Genomic DNA, 17609 nt, shown 5'->3' on the forward strand with positions numbered 1-17609 from the left:
CCCCCCCCCCCCCCCCCCTTGGATATCAGTCCTGGCAAACAGCTGTCTCTTTATTCCTCTTTCTGTTCACACCGAGATAAGGGCCAAAGAATGGAAAGGCAGCTTTAGGTATTTTAATGAGGCTTTATTATTGTGTCTTTGGCAGGGCGCTGCTACCGGCATTACCATAAATTGAGAGAAGTGTCAGGGAAATGCTATCGCGGGAGAGCAGTGCCGGGGAGCGGGGGGAGAAGTGGGGCTCGCAGCACTTTGCGGCAGGCTCCTCGGGAGGAAGCCCAGCGGCACCCCGCCGGCCTGGACCCTGGGGCCCTGCAACGTGGGGGGGCCTCTGCAGGGGGGAGATGGGCAGCCGCAGAGGCCCCGGACCCCTGGGTGCCTGGTCCTGGACCGCAGCCCTGCAGGGGATTCGTGCCGGGCACCCAGGGCCCTGCCAGGCCTCCCCCCTTCCCCAGACCAGGGGTCTCTCTCATCCGCCTCCTCCTTGGCTGCCACAACCAGCCCTCTTGCTCTGCCTCTCTCCACGTACTTCCCTGCTCCGGGCCTTTGAAGCAGGCCTTACGGCGGAGGTGTGAATTAGCTTGATGGGTCCCCCCCCACTTCCAGCCAAACTAATGGGCTCTCTCCTCTCCCTCCTCCCCACAGCTAAAAGCATCGCAGCAGGAAGAAGCTGGGAAGGACGCGACAAAAATAAGTGTGAGTTCTGATAATGACTTCTCGGGAGGACTTTAATCGAGGGCACAGCTGCAAGTTTTCTTGCTCTCCGCACCGCGGGAGTGGCACAGGGCGGGCGGGCGAAGCCCAGGGATTGTTCAGCCCGGTTTGCAGGGGAGGGGGCCGCGCCGGCTCAGGGGCTGCTGGTGCCAGTCTGCGAGTGTGGCCCTGGCTCTTGGGAGCCCGGCCCCAATTCGGGCGAGCAGCTAAGTGCAGGCGTGAGTCGCTCCGATCTGCAGCTAAGGCCGTGCTCCTGCGCTCCCCGAATTGGGGCCGGGCTGTGGAGAGGGTGCCGGGGGGCACAGGGCACGTGTGTTTGCATTATGTGTGACCGCCCCATGGCGGTGCCAGGCGCCCGGCATCAGACTCGCGCCCCCCGTGACCACGGCGTCCATCCCTGCCTCGCTCTTTGTGCGGGCCCAGGCTGCCGGTGTGCGTGCCGGCTGATCGATGGGGGTCTCCAGCTGGAGACCCCCATCGGGCTTGGTCTGTGCCGCGCCTGCCCCCGCACCGACAGCGCCCGTTCTCGTCTTGCGCTTCCCACGCGGCAGCGAGACCGGGCAGCTTCCTGCTTCGGGAGCGTGCACCAGGGGCCTGATCCTGCCTGGGGCTGAGCAACTGCGTCCTGGGACCCCGCGGCGCTCACGATCTGAAGAGCGGGAGCCCACGCCAGGGGAAGGCCGGGCTGCTGCCCCGTTTGCCCCAAGGCCGGGCCACGCTAAGGTCCATTGCATGGGCACCCCCTCCAGCCCCCGGGGCCGTGAGGAGCCCCCCGACTCGTGGCCAGGCGCATTGTGGCCCTGCCATGCGGGGCCCTGGGTTGGGGTCAGGGCTCCAGGGACCGCCGCGCGCTCGGGCTCCCGCACGAGGCGCGGCCGAGCACAGGACGCCTGACAGCCGGGATCTTAATTTGATTTCTTCGGGCGCCTAAAGAACAAGTTTACACCAAGGAGGAGATCATCTAATTTGCGGAGCAGATTAGCATTCGAAAGCCATTTAGGCTCACGTGCGCGGAATGAGGAGACACTAATTAGTTAAATAAAATAAATGCTCTTGGCCTCCTGCTGCCTCCCCCTCCCTGGTCGGACTCGGATGAGGCAGGGACGTCACAAAGCCCAGCTTCTCCCTCCGCCGCCGCTCGCGATGGAGGCGGGTGTTGCCCAGGCCCCGGCTGACAAAAATAGATGCACGGAGGCTGACCGCCGGTGCTCTGACCCCGGGGGCCGTCTCCGCTGGGCCAGGCTGGCGGGAGATGGAGCAGGGCAGGCGGCACGCGGCTCGCAGCCGACTCGGCGGCTCTCGCCCTTGCTGCGTTTGGCGGGCGGCGAAGGGCTGGAGCCTCGGCGCTGCAGGAGCACGGCCCTGGCCACGGCAGCAGCTGCTGGGCGTATTGCAGACGGCGCAGGATGCGCAAGGCCCGGGGCTCTCTGGGCCTTCCCAGGCAGCGTGCGCGGGGTCGCAGTCGGCCCCTGCACCCTCCCGCCCAGCGGCAGCTGGGAAGTTTTTTAGAGGAAAGGTTGTCATGGCAATGCAGAGACTTTCGGAAATGCCCCTTCTGGTTGCAGGGCTCCAGGGGCGAACGTGTGTGGGTCGCAATCTGGCCGGGGGTGGCGGGGCCGTGCTGGGGGCCACTCTACCAGCCCGTGTCCCTGGCCCTCGGCCGCAGACACAAGGCATCGGCCATTCCCTGACCCCTGAGCTCGGGCATCAACCCAGGCACCTTCGCGGGGGGCAGTCGGGCGCAGACGCCCGGTGAGGTGTGGCAGGAGAGCAACCCCCTCTCCCCACCCCAGCTCCTCGGAGGGGGGCATGCGAAGGGTAGCAGATGGAAAAGCAGGGAAGGGTTTGGGCGCAGCTGAGTGATCCTGGGGTGGGGTCTTCTATTTACTCCACAATTGCATTTTTCAGCATAATTAGGCAGTTAATTGCATGCCTGGATGTAATCAGTGCGTTTGCATGTGTAACTATGATTTATTTCCAGGCAGGCTGGGCATGACGCTGCCTCCGTTTGCAACCCATCAGGGCTGTGGGGGGAGAGGCTCGGTTTGGAAAAAAGTGGATTTCCTGCTCTCCCCTCATTATTTTAAATGTCCTTGATTATTAAACGTTGAGCAAATTGGAAGGAGAAAGGAACAGAGAGGCGGCGGCGGCACGAAGGGCCCTGGTAAAATGCACGTGCCAGGGGAAGGGTAAATCGAGTGAAAACAAATGGCAGCATCACACAGTGCAGAGCACCATGAATCAGGCGCCGAGGCCGTTGCATTAGGAGCCCCGTTACCATTTTTTATCCACCAAAATGCACTTGGTCAGATAATAAATTGCTCTTTGTCCTAGAAAAGGCCCAATTCGGGTTCTGAGACCCGAGGCATCTGCACCCCCTGCCTGGGCGGGCTGGATCGGAGGCAGCTCCCAAGGGTTGCCACCAGACAGTCCTTGGACTGGCGCTCGCCCCACCAGGAGGGTTGGCTGAGAGGGACCCTGCTCTTCCCTTCAGGCAGGAAGCCCGGCTCTCGGGGTCTCCCTCTCCACACCTGTGTGGCATTTCCAGGGGAGCCAGCGAGCAAAACGGCGGCAGCGGGTGGGCAGTTTTCTCCCTTGGCTGCAGTAACAGCTCGGTGATTTGTGGTGCAGCCACTTGCCGGCAGGCAGAATTACGTGCCCGCGGGGACTGCATCCCTGTAGTGCAGTGGGTTTGCTATAGCAGATGGGAGCGCCGGTCTGCCCAGTCCTGCCTGCCCCGCGGCTGATGCTCAGGGCATTGCAGAGGAGGGCAAGAACAGGCCGTGGGGCATCTGCCCCCGGGAGCGAAGCTGTGCGGAGAAGTGCCCCTGCCCTAGGGCAGTCGTGTCTCACGGCAGTGTGCTGCTCCAATCTCACCCTGCAACGCTGCAGATGTTATGGGGGGGGCATAAAATCACCCGGCCCTATTGCGGTTCCCCTGCAGGACGGGTCTCCGTGAGCGGAGCACGGGGCACCCCGCGGGCTGGCGCCTGCCCGCTCCCCAGACCTGGCTGCCTTTTCCTAGCCTGACGCTTGCCGGCCGTGACTTTTTGTCCTGGCAATGCAATGTGGAAACAGGCCCCGCTGCTTCCCTGCTGTGCTCCTTATGCCCTCCCAGCCAGCAGCTCCTGGCTCGTCCCGGCTTGGTGCCCCGGAGAGCTCCAGCCCACGCGCTCACCTGCCCACAGCCTCTCCAGCAAGGAAGACCTGGGCACATGGCTGCGTTTCTGGTGGGGCAGCGCCTGTGCACTCCCGTGGGGAGGGGTCTTTGGCTCAACACATCACCTGTGTCTCAGAACCTCACTTTCTCCTTCTGTGAAATGGGCACCAGGCATTTTCCTCTGCTCCGTAGGGCACTCCAGGGAGGATGAGCGCTGTGTCCATGCCTCTACTGCCCAGACTCTGTCCTGGCTGGCTGGAGGGCCCGTGAGCAGATGAGGGGATGTGTGAATCGGTGACAGAGGGCAGCTGCCAGGGGGTCTCCACGGCTCCTCCGCCCCGCAGGACCGTCGCGTTCAGCCCAGCACACGTGTGGCTTCACTGTCCGCCCGTTCAGCTAGGCCAATGACCGTCCCCCAGCCCAGGTCCTCGGCAGGGGCTCGTGGCTCTCCACTGCAGCCCAAAATCCCCCCAGTAACAAATGCAGTGTCCAGGAGAGGAATGGCCTTTCCCAGCCACTGCTATGGAGGGAGCGGAGCCGGGGGCCTCAGGGCGGGCTATAAATCCGATTTATTGACCTAACCCCATTGCAGCGGCAGCTCGGGCGAGTGAGTAAGTCTTAAATTTCATTGGGTGATAAATACTGAGAGCGAATCAATTTGGTAGAAAAGCTAATTAGCCTGCATGCTTCTGCATCGATCTCGGGGCCCGGCTCCGCGCAGGAGGCTGCCGGGGATTCAATCTGCCCGTGACCGCGGGGCAGCGGGGTGGGGAGCGGCGCCAGCTTTCAGGGCTGGTGGGTGCTGCCCGCTCGCGCTGCGGGCTCCAGGGCACCGCACTCCTCCCTCGTGCAAAGCCTTGCACGGTGAGGGTCCTGCCTGCCGCTCTCCCCCGCACCAGGGACGCGGGGCCCAGGGCCTCGGCTCCTCTCTGCTTCCAGCAGCCCTTGGAGAAGGTGCTGCAGAGCCAGCGTCGCTTGGCTGGAGGGGTTGTCTGGTCCAGGGGCTCCCTGGCTTAAGAGCGTAACATAAAACCTGCCGTTTCGTGGGTCCGTCCTGCCCCGGGTCCTTGGACGGGAGAGGGACGGGGTCAGAGCAGGGCTTTCCCCCTTGTTCCTCCCTCCTGCACAGCCTCCAGCATTTCAGGAGTGGTGCAGAGGCCGTGCCCTTCAGCAACCGATGCCCCTTCCCCCAAGCACGTGTCCCCTCCCTCGCACTCGCAGCATCCAGCACCTCTGCCACGACCAAAGCTTCCTTTTTCACTCGGCTCCTGCAACGTGCCTTGGGGAGCCCCGAAGGAGGGTGCCCCCCCCAGTATCGCACTCCCCTCTCAGAGGGGATGCCGGAGGCCTCGAGCGGGCCGCGGGGCCAGGCCGGGAGGAGGGCGGGCGGCCCCCTGCCCCGGTGCCCGCCTGCCCTCAGTGCCCGCTCTCTCCCCTGCAGGTGGTGAAGGTGGTCGGCAGCAACATCTCGCACAAGCTGCGCCTGTCGCGGGTGAAGCCCACGGACGAGGGCACCTACGAGTGCCGGGTGATCGACTTCAGCGACGGCAAGGCCCGGCACCACAAGGTCAAGGCCTTCCTGCGGGTGTCGCCGGAGGAGAGCGCCGCGCCGCGCCGCCACGGCTCCTCCTCGGCCCACCTGCAGGACACGCAGCTGCTGGGCGCCCCGCCGGCCGAGCCCGCGGCCCACCTGCACCACCAGCACAAGGCCGGCAAGGAGCTCAAGAAGCGCTCGGCGGACGCCTCGTGCCTGCTGTAGACTGACCGCGGCGGCGTGGGGCGGCCGCCTCCCCACCCCAGGCCGCACCGGGGGGCAGGCGGGGCCACGCCGGGTGCTCACGTCCCCCCACTCGACCCACACACGCATGACCCCCCCCTTGGCCACGCACACGTGTTTTTTTAATTTCCTCCTAACCCCTGGCGCGTGGGCGAGCTGACTCCAGGACTCACGGCGGCTCCGGGGCGGGGGGACCCAGGGCCGCCTGCCCACACAGCGTGGCCACGTATCGTGCCCCCCAGACTGCCCCTGCCCTGGCCCTCCCCCTGCATCGCTCGCCGCCTCTGCTTCCAGCACCCCGGGCCTCTCCGGGGCGAGGAGGCCCGGCAGCCGGTCCCTCTTGCTGCGCCCGGCGAGACCCGGGGGTTTCCAGTCCGGTCCCATCATGCCACGTCCACCCCGGTCTCTTGTAAATAGCTTCCCTCTCCCTGCCCCAACTGCCCCCATGCACCTCGTGCCCCCCTCGCCCTGGGGTCGGGCCCTCCCGGGCGCCGGGGCAGGAGGGCCCGTGCCTCCAAGGGGGGCAGTGGTCCAGGACCCCCGTTTGCCGGGGAGAAGGGGCAGGAGATGCCAGCCCCCTTGGAGACGGGGCCGTGCCCGCGGCAGGGGCTGGCGGTGGCACGCAGCGCCCGGGCTTCGCCTTTGCAGCTCGTGGCATGGCGGGCAGGGGCTTGGCAGGGCCCGGTTGCACCCAGGGGCTCTGGCTCCTGAAGACGCTGTCAGCCGCGCAGCGGGCAGTGCTGCTTAGTGGCTGGAGCTGGCCCCTCCTCGCCCGGCACAAGCGGGCCGCGGGCTGGGCACGCCTGGAACCGGGTGGCAAGTGCCCAGGGCCGAGCCCCGGCCTGGTCCCCACGCCACGTGTCGTGTACATACCCGTTTGCTAGCGATGTCTGCAGGGAGGGCGAGCGGCTCCCGCAGCCAGGGGCCAAGGGCGGCCAGCGCTGCGCTCTCACTGCAAACTCCCCTCGCACATGATCCAACCTGTGATTCAGACCTGCTGAAGCGAATAAAGCTCCTTAAACGGACGCGGCGTCGGCCTCTCTGTTCACAGCTGAGCCCCGCGTGGGTGCTCCTAGGTGCCCGGGGCACAGGCCCTGCATCCCGTCACCCAGCTGGGCAGGGGCGGGTGAAATGCCCTCAGCTGGGTGACGAGGGGCAGCTGCGCCTCTGCAAGGTCAGAGAGGCTGGGCCGCAGCAGGAGCTGCCTGCGGGGAGCGAGGCTGGAAGCGGGGGTGAGTCTGGGCCTGCTTTGATTTGCTTGGCACGCGCCCCTGGGAGGGTCCTGCCAGCCTGGGGCTCCTGGAAAGCGCAGCTGCAAACGGGACCCCTGCAGCCGGGGGCTTCCTCCCCAGCCGCCGCCTCCCTGGGTTTCAGGAGAGCAGCGCAATGAAGCCTGCTGGGTTTCTGCTCTCCCCGGAGGCCGCTCGCTCCCTGCTCGGCCCTGTTGCCAGCCAGGCTTTGCCCTTGGGAGCTGCCCTGCCACCCCAGGGCGGCCCCGGGGCTCTCTCCTTCGTGGGTGCGCCGCGTGCTCTTCCATATCTGCTGCGGACGGACCTCTGAGCTTTCCAGCTGTGTGCAACTGGGGCACTGCTGACCTGGGGGAGCCGTCGAGGGCTTGGGGAGGGTGGCAGGGCGAGTGGCAGAGCCTTGGAGCCAGCCTGTGAAATGGGGACTGCCGAACACCCAGCGTCCCTGCCCACCAGCTCCTCAGGTGGGAACCAAAATGCACAAACTTGCCTCTCAGCATCAAAACCAAACCACCGAAGGGGCGCGGGCAGGCAGGGGAGGGGGGCAATTGAAAGGGCTGGCTGGAAAAGGCATCTCTTTCCCTCCCCACCCGCGCCAAGCGGAGCTGGGCCCGGCGTGCAGCGGTCCAGGCCTAAGCAGCGCGGAGCCCTGCAAGACGTAGGCGCTTTGTCAGCGGAGAAGGATGAGCCCCAGGGCTGGGGGCCTTGGATGGCGACGATGCTGTCATATCTCTTCCCTCTCCCGGGCCCCCACCACGCTCCGGTGCCCCTTGTCCGAGGAGCTCGAGCTCCCGGGGACCAAACGGGATGGAGGGTGCGAGAGCCCGGGCTTGGAGCCGGCTCTCCGGGGTGACGGCTGGGCAGTGCTCAGGGAGTCCCGGGCCGAGCTAGCGGCTGGTGCACGTCCCTAGATTGGAGGTGGAGGAAGGTCTCTGTGCCTGTGTCTGGTGCTGGGCTCTCTCCTCTCCTCTCCTCTCCTCTCCTCGCCTCTCCCAGGGGCTCACGGCATTGCCTGGCTCCGGCCCCTGGAGCCCTGTTGCAGGGGCTGGGCTCTGGCACGGTGTCAGCTCACCCGGAGCGATGCCTGCAGGCAATGGTGGCCCTGGCACCCCACCTTCACCAGGCGCCCGGGAAGTGCCGGCGGCCCCATGCGACCTGGACCCTGGGAGGAGGGTCTCTTCCTTTCCACTCTTCGGAGGGTCCTGCGTTTCGCGAAGAGACGTGCTGAGGAGGGGCCTTGGATCCGGACTAGGGGAGGGGTGAGATTGGGCCTGCTCTCAGCCCCCGGGGAGGGGGGGCTGCTGCCAGAAGCTGCAGGCCAGCATTGCACTGGGGACTCCCACGTGCCCTTTCTCTTCCCTCCTGGAGCCCTTGGGTCCCGACGCCGACGCACAGGCTCCAGCCCTGTCCCGTGCACCACGTCCTGGGGGGGGAAGTGGCGTCGCCGTCTCCACCGCCCCGGAGCGCGCACCCTGCCAGGCTCGGCCCACCGCTACTGCGCAGGAGCGAGGCAGGCCTGGCTCCTCCGGGGCAGGATTTGGAGGCAGCCTGGATGCACCTAAAGGGTCGTGCTGGTGCCACCTGGGCCCGGGAAGGCAGAGGAGCTTGGCTCCCTATCGCTGCTGCCAGGCAGGGGCAGCCGCCCATCGCGGTCCCTTCCCGGCGCTCCAGCCTCTGCCAGCGGTGAGGCCCCTGGAGCTGGCGGCTCTGGGAGACACTAAGTCCAAGGGTCGCAGGCAAGGAGGGTTAGTCGCTCCCTGTGGCCAGGAAGGAAACCCAAATCCCCAGAGATGCTGTCGCACGAGCCACCCCTCTGCCCTCGGCTCCTGGCTCTGTGCCCCAGTCTCTGGTGTCTGCTGCCGGCCAAGTTCCCGTCTCGGTGCCCTCCCTGTTTCTGGAGCCAAAAGAGCTGGTTTTGGGGACAGGGAAGGTCCGTGCTTGAGCGCAGGCACTTGGAGGAAAGACAACAAGCCCTGGGCAGCGCTTGGTAAACGGAGCAAGCTTAATATGCAAGTCACTGGCGCAGAATAAATAAGCCCCGTGAAAATGTCATTTCCACAGTCACTTTTCTGACCATTATCCCGCTTCAAACAAAAGCAATTTACTCTGCCTGTAATAAAGCCGCCGCGATAACGAAGCCGAGGAGAGGCACGCTGCCGTGTTACAGAGACGGGCCGTCTCCCCATCGCTGCGGAGCATGGCACGCGCCAGCCGGAGACGGAGCCTGCTGACAGCCCGCGACGGAGCCATCAAGCCATCGCGTTGAGGACGAGAGCCATGGCCTGGGTGGGAGAAGCTGCGTGGGGGAAATCCATGCCCGGGTGGAGACCTGGGCACGGGAGGCGAGGGTGCAGACACCTCCCCGGGTACGTGACTCTTCCCGCACGCTTCGGCTGCACAGCCCTGGTGTTGGGGCCAGGATGCCCGCACCTGCGCCCCAATCGGCTGCACCCTGGGTCCGTGCCAAACCCACCTGCGGGGCCAGCCGCCCTCGCTCGCCTGGGGCACTGGGTCTTCACCTGCGGGTCAAAGCAAACCGTGCCGGAGGATGGAGGAAGCTGGAAAGAGCCTGTTGGAGGCAGGGGACGGAGCCAGGTTCCCAGCTCAGTTATTTATCAGCATATTGAATGAATCCGTCAGGCTTTCCTTGACAAGAGGACGTGGGGAGTTGATGCACTGCGGGCTGGTGGGATGCGTGTGTCCCACGTTGCCCCGGAGCTGGGGTGGCTCAGCCTGGGGCCCGGCATGGTCCCTGCCCAGGGTTTCAATGCGTAGATGGAGGGTTTCAGACTGAGGATGGGCTGCTAATCTTGTGTTTGGTGCCCTCGCTCAAGCCCAGCGCTTGCCCTGCCCTTCCTACCACAGGAAGAGCCGTCCCTGCACGGAGGACTCGGGCGGGCGCGGGAGGAGATGACTCCACAACAGACACAAGCATGTGGGGCTGCAGCTGTGTCTGCTCAGGTTGCCTCTTTCTCTCTCCCTTCCCTTGCCCTGGCAAGGCGTCCTTCCTTTCCCCTCTGGCTGCTTGGCTTCCCTTTGCAAAGCTGGGGAGCTCTGACGCTGTGCCCAGCTCTTTGGCCCAGGACACTGGCATCTGGGTCCCAATCCGCCCAAGCTTGCAAATGCAATGTGCTGCACCCCCAGCCTAAGGCCTGCCCTTTAGCCTGGCCGGCCCAGCACTCTGCAGGGAAAGTCTCCCTAAGTCCCCTTGGAAGGTACCAAGAGCTGTCGAGCGTGTCCCTTTCCCAAGTCTTTCAGCCACCCCCCACCCCCAAACCTCCCCCCTGCCTTGCACTGACAGTGGGTGCAGTGGCCAGGCCCCTTTGAGTGTTTTGGGCCCATGATAAATGCTGACAAGGGCAGGGGAGTCCTTTCTCCCCTTGCCAGCCCTTGGCGAGGGAAGGGGCAGTGTAATGCGCAGAGCAAGCAGCCAACAGAAACTAGCAGGCAGGAGCCAGCCTAAGCGAGAGGCACATATTCAGCCCGGGACAAGAGCAGTTGGTAGAAATTGGGACGATGATATTGGGGCTGGCCCTGCTTTGGGCAAGGGCTGGACTACATGTGACCTCCTAAGGTCCCTTCCCACCCTCATTGTCTGCGACTATGAAATTCAAACCCCTTTCTCTAAAAACGATCCTTCACGCAGCTGTCGGGGCAGGGACAAGGACATGGGGCCACAGTCCTCTGGGGTTTTGCCCCAAAGGGAGAGTGCCGAGCAGCCAGCCGCGCAGCACGTGGCCTCCTCTGCAGCCAGGCCCTGGCTCTGTAGCTCGCCACAGCGCGCTCACTTGCTCATTCTGGGGTTGACAACAATCACACAGATAGATGATCAGATGAGGCTGCAAGCGTGATCCAGGAGGGCTAATTGCTGCCTACGAGCCCATGTGTCAGCTCCTTTCAGGGAAAGGCATTTTGGGAATCCAGCGTGGACCAGAGAGGTTCGGAGCAGCTTTGCTGATGCAACAAGTCTCTTGCTTTATTCAAACACCTGCTTCCTGTGCTGGGAGCCGAAGTCCTGCAGCACAGTGTTGGGCACGGGACTGCAGGCCTCACATCAGTGTGACAGGCGGCCTGGGAAGCATTAAACGGAGCAGAGGAGAGCGGGTACCTCTTGCTCGGATTCCATCCCTGAAGCTCTTCCTCTCCCCTGCCAGGAGCAGAGAGCAGGATGCAGCCCAGGGCTGGGGCAGGAACTTGCATCTATCTTCTGAATGCAGGGCATGGCGGCTGTCAGCTGCACCCATGGTGCCAGCCCAGTCTCTGACCATGCATCCCGCCGTGCAGGCTGAGCCTACAACTACAAAGGACACCAGCAAACAAAGCCGACACACAGAGCTGGGGTGGCAACACGCTATCTCCGCTCAGGGGGAAGGGAGGGTGGTGCCGTTTCTTTTAATGCCAAGCACCGGTACTAAGCATGGGCTGCCCAACACCCAGGGGAGTGGGCTGCTCTGAAGGTTGGTGCGGGGAGGAAACTGAATCCCAGGCACAGGAGCTCCTTTGCCGCACGGGGAGGGCAAAGGGCACAGGCCTGCTCATCTGCTGCAAGCAGGGGCACAGGGCGGCACCGTTTTCTGGCCTGGGACAGGGCAGGAGGGACATCCCACCAGGCCCCAGGCAGCAGCAGTGCATTAGGCACCTGTCAGCCACGGCCCTTCCCACACTTGAGCCTGTAGCACTGGAGAAGTGCGAGCCCAGCCAGGCCCAGGCCGGCCCTACCTGCACGGCGCCCACATTGGCTCTCCCTGGGACAGCCAGCGCGCCCCCAGGACGGCAGGAATCTCCCAGCGAGCGTCCAGGGCTCCTGCAGCACCTCCCTTCCCTGTGGTGCGTCGGTCAGGGAGGGGGTGGACCATGCGGCTCAGGGGCTCCCTGGGTCCTGGGCCAAAGCATCGCTCGCTCCCGCTGCTCCAGCTCGCCCAGCAGGTGCAGCACGTTGTCGGTGAGCTCGCCCCGGGGCCGACCCATCCCGCTGAGCTGCACGGGCCGGAGGCTGGCGTGGGGAGGTGGGTATTGGTGAGGGCAGCAGGCCCCGTTCAGCAGGAGCCAGGTGGCATCCGGGTCCACGTGCATCAGGTGGAGGAAAACGCTTTGGAGAGAAAGGGAGAGCAGTGTGAGGGGGGGCCAGCAATGGGCGAGTAACCGGCGTCGGGACTTGGCGCGACAGTTGAGCAGGGCAGAGGGAAGCGCCAAACTCAGAAGCCAAGGCAGCCCTGGTGTAAGCGTGAAGGTGTACTGAGGTCCTGGTGGATGTAATAACACTGAGGCCTCTGCAAGATGCCAGCCTGGCAGGGGAGGCAGCAAAACAAGGGACCCTGGGCAGACAGAGGTGAGGGCCTCACTGCTGCTGGAGAGAGACTGGCTAAAGCAGCCTGTCCTCCCGTGGGCAGGCGCCACTGGGTTTGAGATGCAGCCCCATGGGGCGCTGCTGGCGCGTCTGGGACTTGGTCTCTCCCAGCAAAACAACTGATCTGTCAACTCAAGGCAGGCTGCACCGGTTCTGCTGGAGGGCAACAGCCCCTGGCCTCCCACCAAACACCCTGGCAAAGATTAGGAGCCCAGCTATGAGGAGCTGCCCTGCTGGCTAAGGGAACAAAGCAGCATCCCACGCTGGGGCCTTCGTTGGCTGTGTAACCCCGGGGTGCTCCAAACACTGCCCCGATTCGGGGTCCATCCTGGAGGCCTCTGCACCTGTCCTGCTTCTTCCCAGGACAGAACTGGGTGGATTTTGTTTGAAAGAAAAGCAGCAACCTCCTGCCCTGCTTCTGCTGCTTCCCCCTGAATTCCCCTCTGCCAGGAAAGGGTGGAGAGAAGCTCGGGGTGGGGGCGTCCCCTGGGTTCAGGATCTGAGCCTCTCGCACCCTGGGGAGTCTTGGAGCAGGAGGAGCCGGGGGCCGAGCGCACTGGCGCCCGCTCAGAGCTGGGCCAAATGCTAACAAGATGGCGAAGGGGGCAGCGCTGTGCTGGGGCCAGGGGTTGCACACGTGCTCCAGAACCCAACTCCTGCTGAAACCCGCAGGTAAATTCCCAGGCCGCCTCTTTGCACCCGCAGACACCCAAACACCTCTCTGACTTTGGCCCCAACCTCCGGGCTGCGACCCTGCAGACAGCTGGCTCTGACTGTCCAAGCAGAGCCGCCCTCAGTGAGCAACGTGGGGCCCGTGGCCACTGCTTGTTGCCAAGCCCGCGCCAGGGGATTATCAAACCAAGCAAACGGGTAAGTAAACGTGGCTGAATGTTTGCACTGGGATCGGGATTAACAGAGCTGTTTTGCAGGAGGAGGGGGGTGTGAGAAGCAACCGCGACATCTGAACTCGCTCCACTTGTCCTGCCACGGGGAGGCAGAGAGAAGATGGGTCGTGGGGAAGAGGAGCAGTCGCCAAGCAGCCTACATGTCTCTTGGCGGCACTGGACGCGTCTCCCTGCCTCTACAGAGCAAACCCAAAGCTGCCGCCCCAAAAACGAGGCCAGGTCCCTGCAGGAAGCAGCCCCCAGGGTGGGGGCCCTGCTGCCCGAGACCCCGTGCTCTCGAGGGGCCACAAGAAGCAACAGGCAGCTCAGACAAGCACAGAAGTGAAGGCAAGAGGCCAGAAGCCCCCTCCCTTGCCCCCCCACACCTGCAACCTTTGTGCTTTTGCAAAACCATGCTGTTGTGCAACCCCCCACCCCAATTTGCTCTGCAAGCTGCCAGAGGAGCTGCCTCCACTGTGGGCATCATGAACCACCAGCTTGTCGCAGACTACAGATTACTAGGGCTGTAGCAGGGTCCCCACTAACTTAAGGATAAGCTGACGCCCACGGGTGCTCGCATGCAAACACCCACATCACGGCGGCTGGGGCGCTCGTCCCGCAGACGCACCGGGGAGCACGGAGACTGCGGCTCCTCCAGCATGCACGTGTTTTGCCAATCAGGCTTCCAACAAAGACGTCGGCACTCCTCCCTCTCCCCTGCCAGCCGCTCCGGAGAAAGCGCCTCTTGAGAGATTATCTCGTCCCTGGAGGACAGGAAGCACTCGGCAGCCTCTTGTGCCCATAATGGCCCAAGGCGAGTGATTATCTCCTGATAACCTGGAGTGCTGTGCCGCTGAAATAACAACTTGACTTTTACATTTTCAAACTTACTCCTTGGCAGTTCCTAAGCAACCTCTGTTTCCATGGCAAAGAATCCGGGGGATAATCCAGGGGTTTTTTTCCTTAAACTTAAATGTAATTTTATTGAATTCTGCTTTGTGCAGGTGGCCGTTTTAGTGCGCTCCAGCCCAGCCTGCCATTGACAGCTGTCAATAAGTATCCAATAAACTATGGCAGCCAAACCAGGAGAGGCATCTTTATTGCTGTGTAATCAACTCTGATGTCTAAAAGCCCCCAAAATAGCTCCGGTTTGTTCCAGTCCTGCTATACAAATTTGTTCCTCTGGCACCAAGCGGAGGGCGGCTGTTCTGCCTGCCTTGCCCCAAAGCGCTGAGCGCAGCCACGGCAAGCACCGGGGAAACGATGTGACCGGACTGGCAGACCAATGGCTGCTCTATGGCTTGTTGCTTCCCTCTGCCGAACATCTATAACCAGGCAAAAGAGCTCGTGGTGGACCTCGGCAAGGCCAGATGCAAGGGACAGATACCTACCTGTCCTGCAAAAACCTGTGATGTTGAATGTTTTTTTCCTTTCCCTATTTGACCCCCACATTCCTTTGTGAAGCGCTTGCACCACGCCATGTTGTGTCACACTCCTCTACAAACTGCACACCCAGAAAGGTGGTTCTGGGGAACAGAGGACGTTGATGGATGCTGGGTCCCGTCGGTCCGTCTCTTTGGGTTTTGAACTGACAATGCCAGACAGTTCTCGTGGGAAGTGAATGGGGATGTTAATGTTCGCATCGCTTGTCGTTTCTTCAAATGAGACCCAGGTGGAAAGCAGCCTTTTCCTCTGAGAGGTGTCTACTTTGAGGCGGTATCTTCTTTCCCAAACACGTGTACTGGCCAAAGGCTCCCCACCAGCCACCGTGGGGCCTGCCCCTTTCTGTGTGGATTCAGTAACACGCAGCTCCAGCATGCACGGCTCCTTCCCAATCCCCATCCCAATTGCCAGACTGGGTCCATAACCCCTCACTTGAGTATGACCAGGTGGCAGGCGCTTGTACCACACACCGATGCCGTTTCCTTTCCCCCAGCCCTGCCGGCTCTGCTTCTTGGCCACTGTCTATTGCTGCCTGCTGGATGCTTCACTAAGCTGCACTCACCAAACTCATTTAATCCCACGAGCTTCATAGATTCATAGATTCATAGATTAAGGGTCGGAAGGGACCTAGTAGATCTTCTAGCCCGACCCCCCGCCAGGGCGGGAGAACAACAAAAACCCCAAAAAGAGAAATGGGACTCAAACGAGTCCAGCTAGGTGGGCATCCAGCCTCTTCTTAAAGACCCCCAGGGTAGGGGCCAGCACCACTTCCCTTGGCTCATCTAATCAAACAGCCGGCTTCCACAAATGGGATTAAAGAGCTTCCCAAAGGTGGCCCGGCGCTCCAGATCAACAGCCAAAACCTCACTGTGTGCAGCGGCGGCAGCTTGGCCAGGGATATTTGGCCCTTCCTTCTCCCTCCCTGATCATAGAAACCTCCCCGTGGGCACCAAAAAGCGCTCAGACGGGGCCCACTCCACGGAGCAGTATGTGACCACGCCGGGTCCAACTCTGACCCTCGCTCTTGGCACGTCGGGCATCAAGTGGCGCAGTCAGGACCCAATCTGTAGATCAGCACCAGCCCCGAGCTGTGAAATGCCAGTGCTTGCTGCACCTAATCAGCGCAGGGACTCTAAGCCCCTCTTTACTGTGGACAGTTGTTGCGGTGGCGACACGCGTTCAAGCTCTTGCTCGCACTCCTGCTATGGTTCAGGCTGCTGTGGCATTTCAATGATCTGTTCCTGTTCTCACTTTGGCCTAAAGCTTCAGGAAGTCTTTCGCCCACTGGGAGGATGATTTCCAGCCTCCTGCCCTGCGTCTACACACAGGTGCTGCTGCAGGAGAGGCTGGCACAGACAGCTGTGGTGGTTTTCAAGCAGGAAGCAGCACACTGCTTGTTATTTAAAAAGCAGCTCATGTGCTGAAACAGGGAAATCTTGTGTAGCGAGGAAGAGACTGTTCTGGGAGCAAGCTTGGACTCACACAAGCTACAAACCCTTGCAGCCTGGGGCTTGCTTCTGCCCAATAGCAGCTAATACTTGGGGGCATACGTAGCCATGACCCCCTCTGCACCCCAGAGGTGGAGGAACTGCAGTGCGTGTTATCAAGGGAAGCCGGGGCTCAAGGTCTGTGCGCTGGGGTGGCTGTGGAGCCCTAAAGGGCTGAAGCGTGCAGAGCTAAATCCTGGCATGGCTGAGCAGGACATTTGTGATGAGAGCTTGCCCCATAATCAGCTAGCCTACTGTGGGGGGTCTGGCCTAGACAGCCAGGGGTCTGGCAAATGACTCGAGCTGGTGGCTGGCTGGCAGGGGTGGTCATGAGATCCCAGAGGGTGATCAGGAAACTCCCCTTGGAAGTCGGCTCTGCCAGGAGGAAGGTGGTCTTTGGCCTCCCCTTCTTTACCTCTGTGGTCCGGCGTATGTGCCTGGAGCTGTCTTTGGGCCCCTTGTCTCTCACCCAGGGCGCTTGCTGCTGCCTTACTTGCTGCTGGCTCACCTGCAGAATGAGGCTCGGGACCCCCAATATGTTGGCTGAAGCTGTCTGCCCCTGCTGCCTTGTGCAAAGGAAAGGAGCTTGTGCTAACTAAAGGGTCACGAGCCCATGGCAGAGGAAGCCTCTGGAGAAAGAACGGTGGGAACGGAGACGGAGAAGACGACAAATGCCACCCAGGTAAAAATGCGCCTCTGCCCCAGCCCAGACTGAAAGGGGAAGGCTCCTGTTTCCCTGGGCTCCGAGCCACGTGGGCTCCTTTCACAGCTGAAGGGAATGCCATGGCATGGCACGCTCACCATAACTCATCACAGCCACAAGCTTGATGGCTTGACCGCAGGCGGCCAGGCCAGGCCGTGTCGCAGCACCTGTCAGCACGTCAGAGAGGTAAGTCCCCATGCAGCAGAACTGCCATGAGTTCAGCCCCTGCATCTCAGCCCTGTCTTCATGCTCAGGCAACGAGCTGCAACTCCGTGCCAGCCCAGGCAGGCCCAGAGCGCGCGGTCGGCTCTCCCGGCTGAGCTGGGGAGGATGGGACCTGGCTTGCTCCTGTGTCCCATAGCAGGTTTGCAGATAGAGGAGGCAAATGCTGTCTCTGCAGGCCCCTCCTCTGGTTCCTACCCAGCAAAGACCACAGGACTTTGCGGCCCTTGGCTCAGTGTGATATGCGTCCCTGCTGGGATGCAACGCAAAGCACTTGCATGGTACACTGGAGCAGCCAGCACCCTTCAGACTATGTTCCAGCTGTCGGTAGGCAGAATCCAACTGAGCCAGGTGAAAACAGGGAGCAGGGGAGGGGGAGAAACTGTGGGTACTGGGAGTCCCTTAGCTAATGACTGCAGGTCAGAGAACTGGCTGATGGCCCCTGTTAGCACCTAGCAGCATGGCCTCTCTCCCTGGCTTGTCCTAAGGAAAAGTGCCCCATGTTGATACCTGAATGACTCATCTCCCAGATACACAGGAACTCAAAAAAACAACAACCCCTGCTGTAGGGGACAAAGGAGGGAGAGAGATGCCAGCAAGAGCCCCTGCCATAGCATACAGTCAAAAG

At 62.4% G+C, this 17609-nt stretch overlaps 2 protein-coding genes across 3 annotated transcripts in view; one reads left to right on the plus strand and one right to left on the minus strand.

The window, feature by feature from the left end:
- Window positions 1-6262, plus strand: part of VSTM2L (V-set and transmembrane domain containing 2 like) — a 37937-nt gene extending 31675 nt beyond the window's left edge. Inside the window, exons 3-4 of the mRNA XM_019509945.1 lie at window positions 643-693; window positions 5313-6262. Coding sequence (XP_019365490.1) covers window positions 643-693; window positions 5313-5630 — 369 coding nt within the window. The 3' untranslated portion in view covers window positions 5631-6262. The remainder of the gene's footprint in view (window positions 1-642; window positions 694-5312) is intronic.
- A 4442-nt stretch (window positions 6263-10704) lies between these two features.
- TTI1 (TELO2 interacting protein 1) overlaps window positions 10705-17609 on the minus strand; it is a 20935-nt gene continuing 14030 nt past the window's right edge. For both annotated transcript variants that reach the window (XM_019509946.1, XM_019509947.1), the window contains one exon: window positions 10705-11984. In XM_019509946.1, coding sequence (XP_019365491.1) covers window positions 11732-11984 — 253 coding nt within the window. In that variant the 3' untranslated portion in view covers window positions 10705-11731. The remainder of the gene's footprint in view (window positions 11985-17609) is intronic.

The sequence above is a fragment of the Gavialis gangeticus genome, unplaced genomic scaffold (assembly GCF_001723915.1).
Source record: "Gavialis gangeticus isolate Ggan-Ray unplaced genomic scaffold, GavGan_comp1, whole genome shotgun sequence".
Classification (NCBI taxonomy): domain Eukaryota; kingdom Metazoa; phylum Chordata; order Crocodylia; family Gavialidae; genus Gavialis; species Gavialis gangeticus.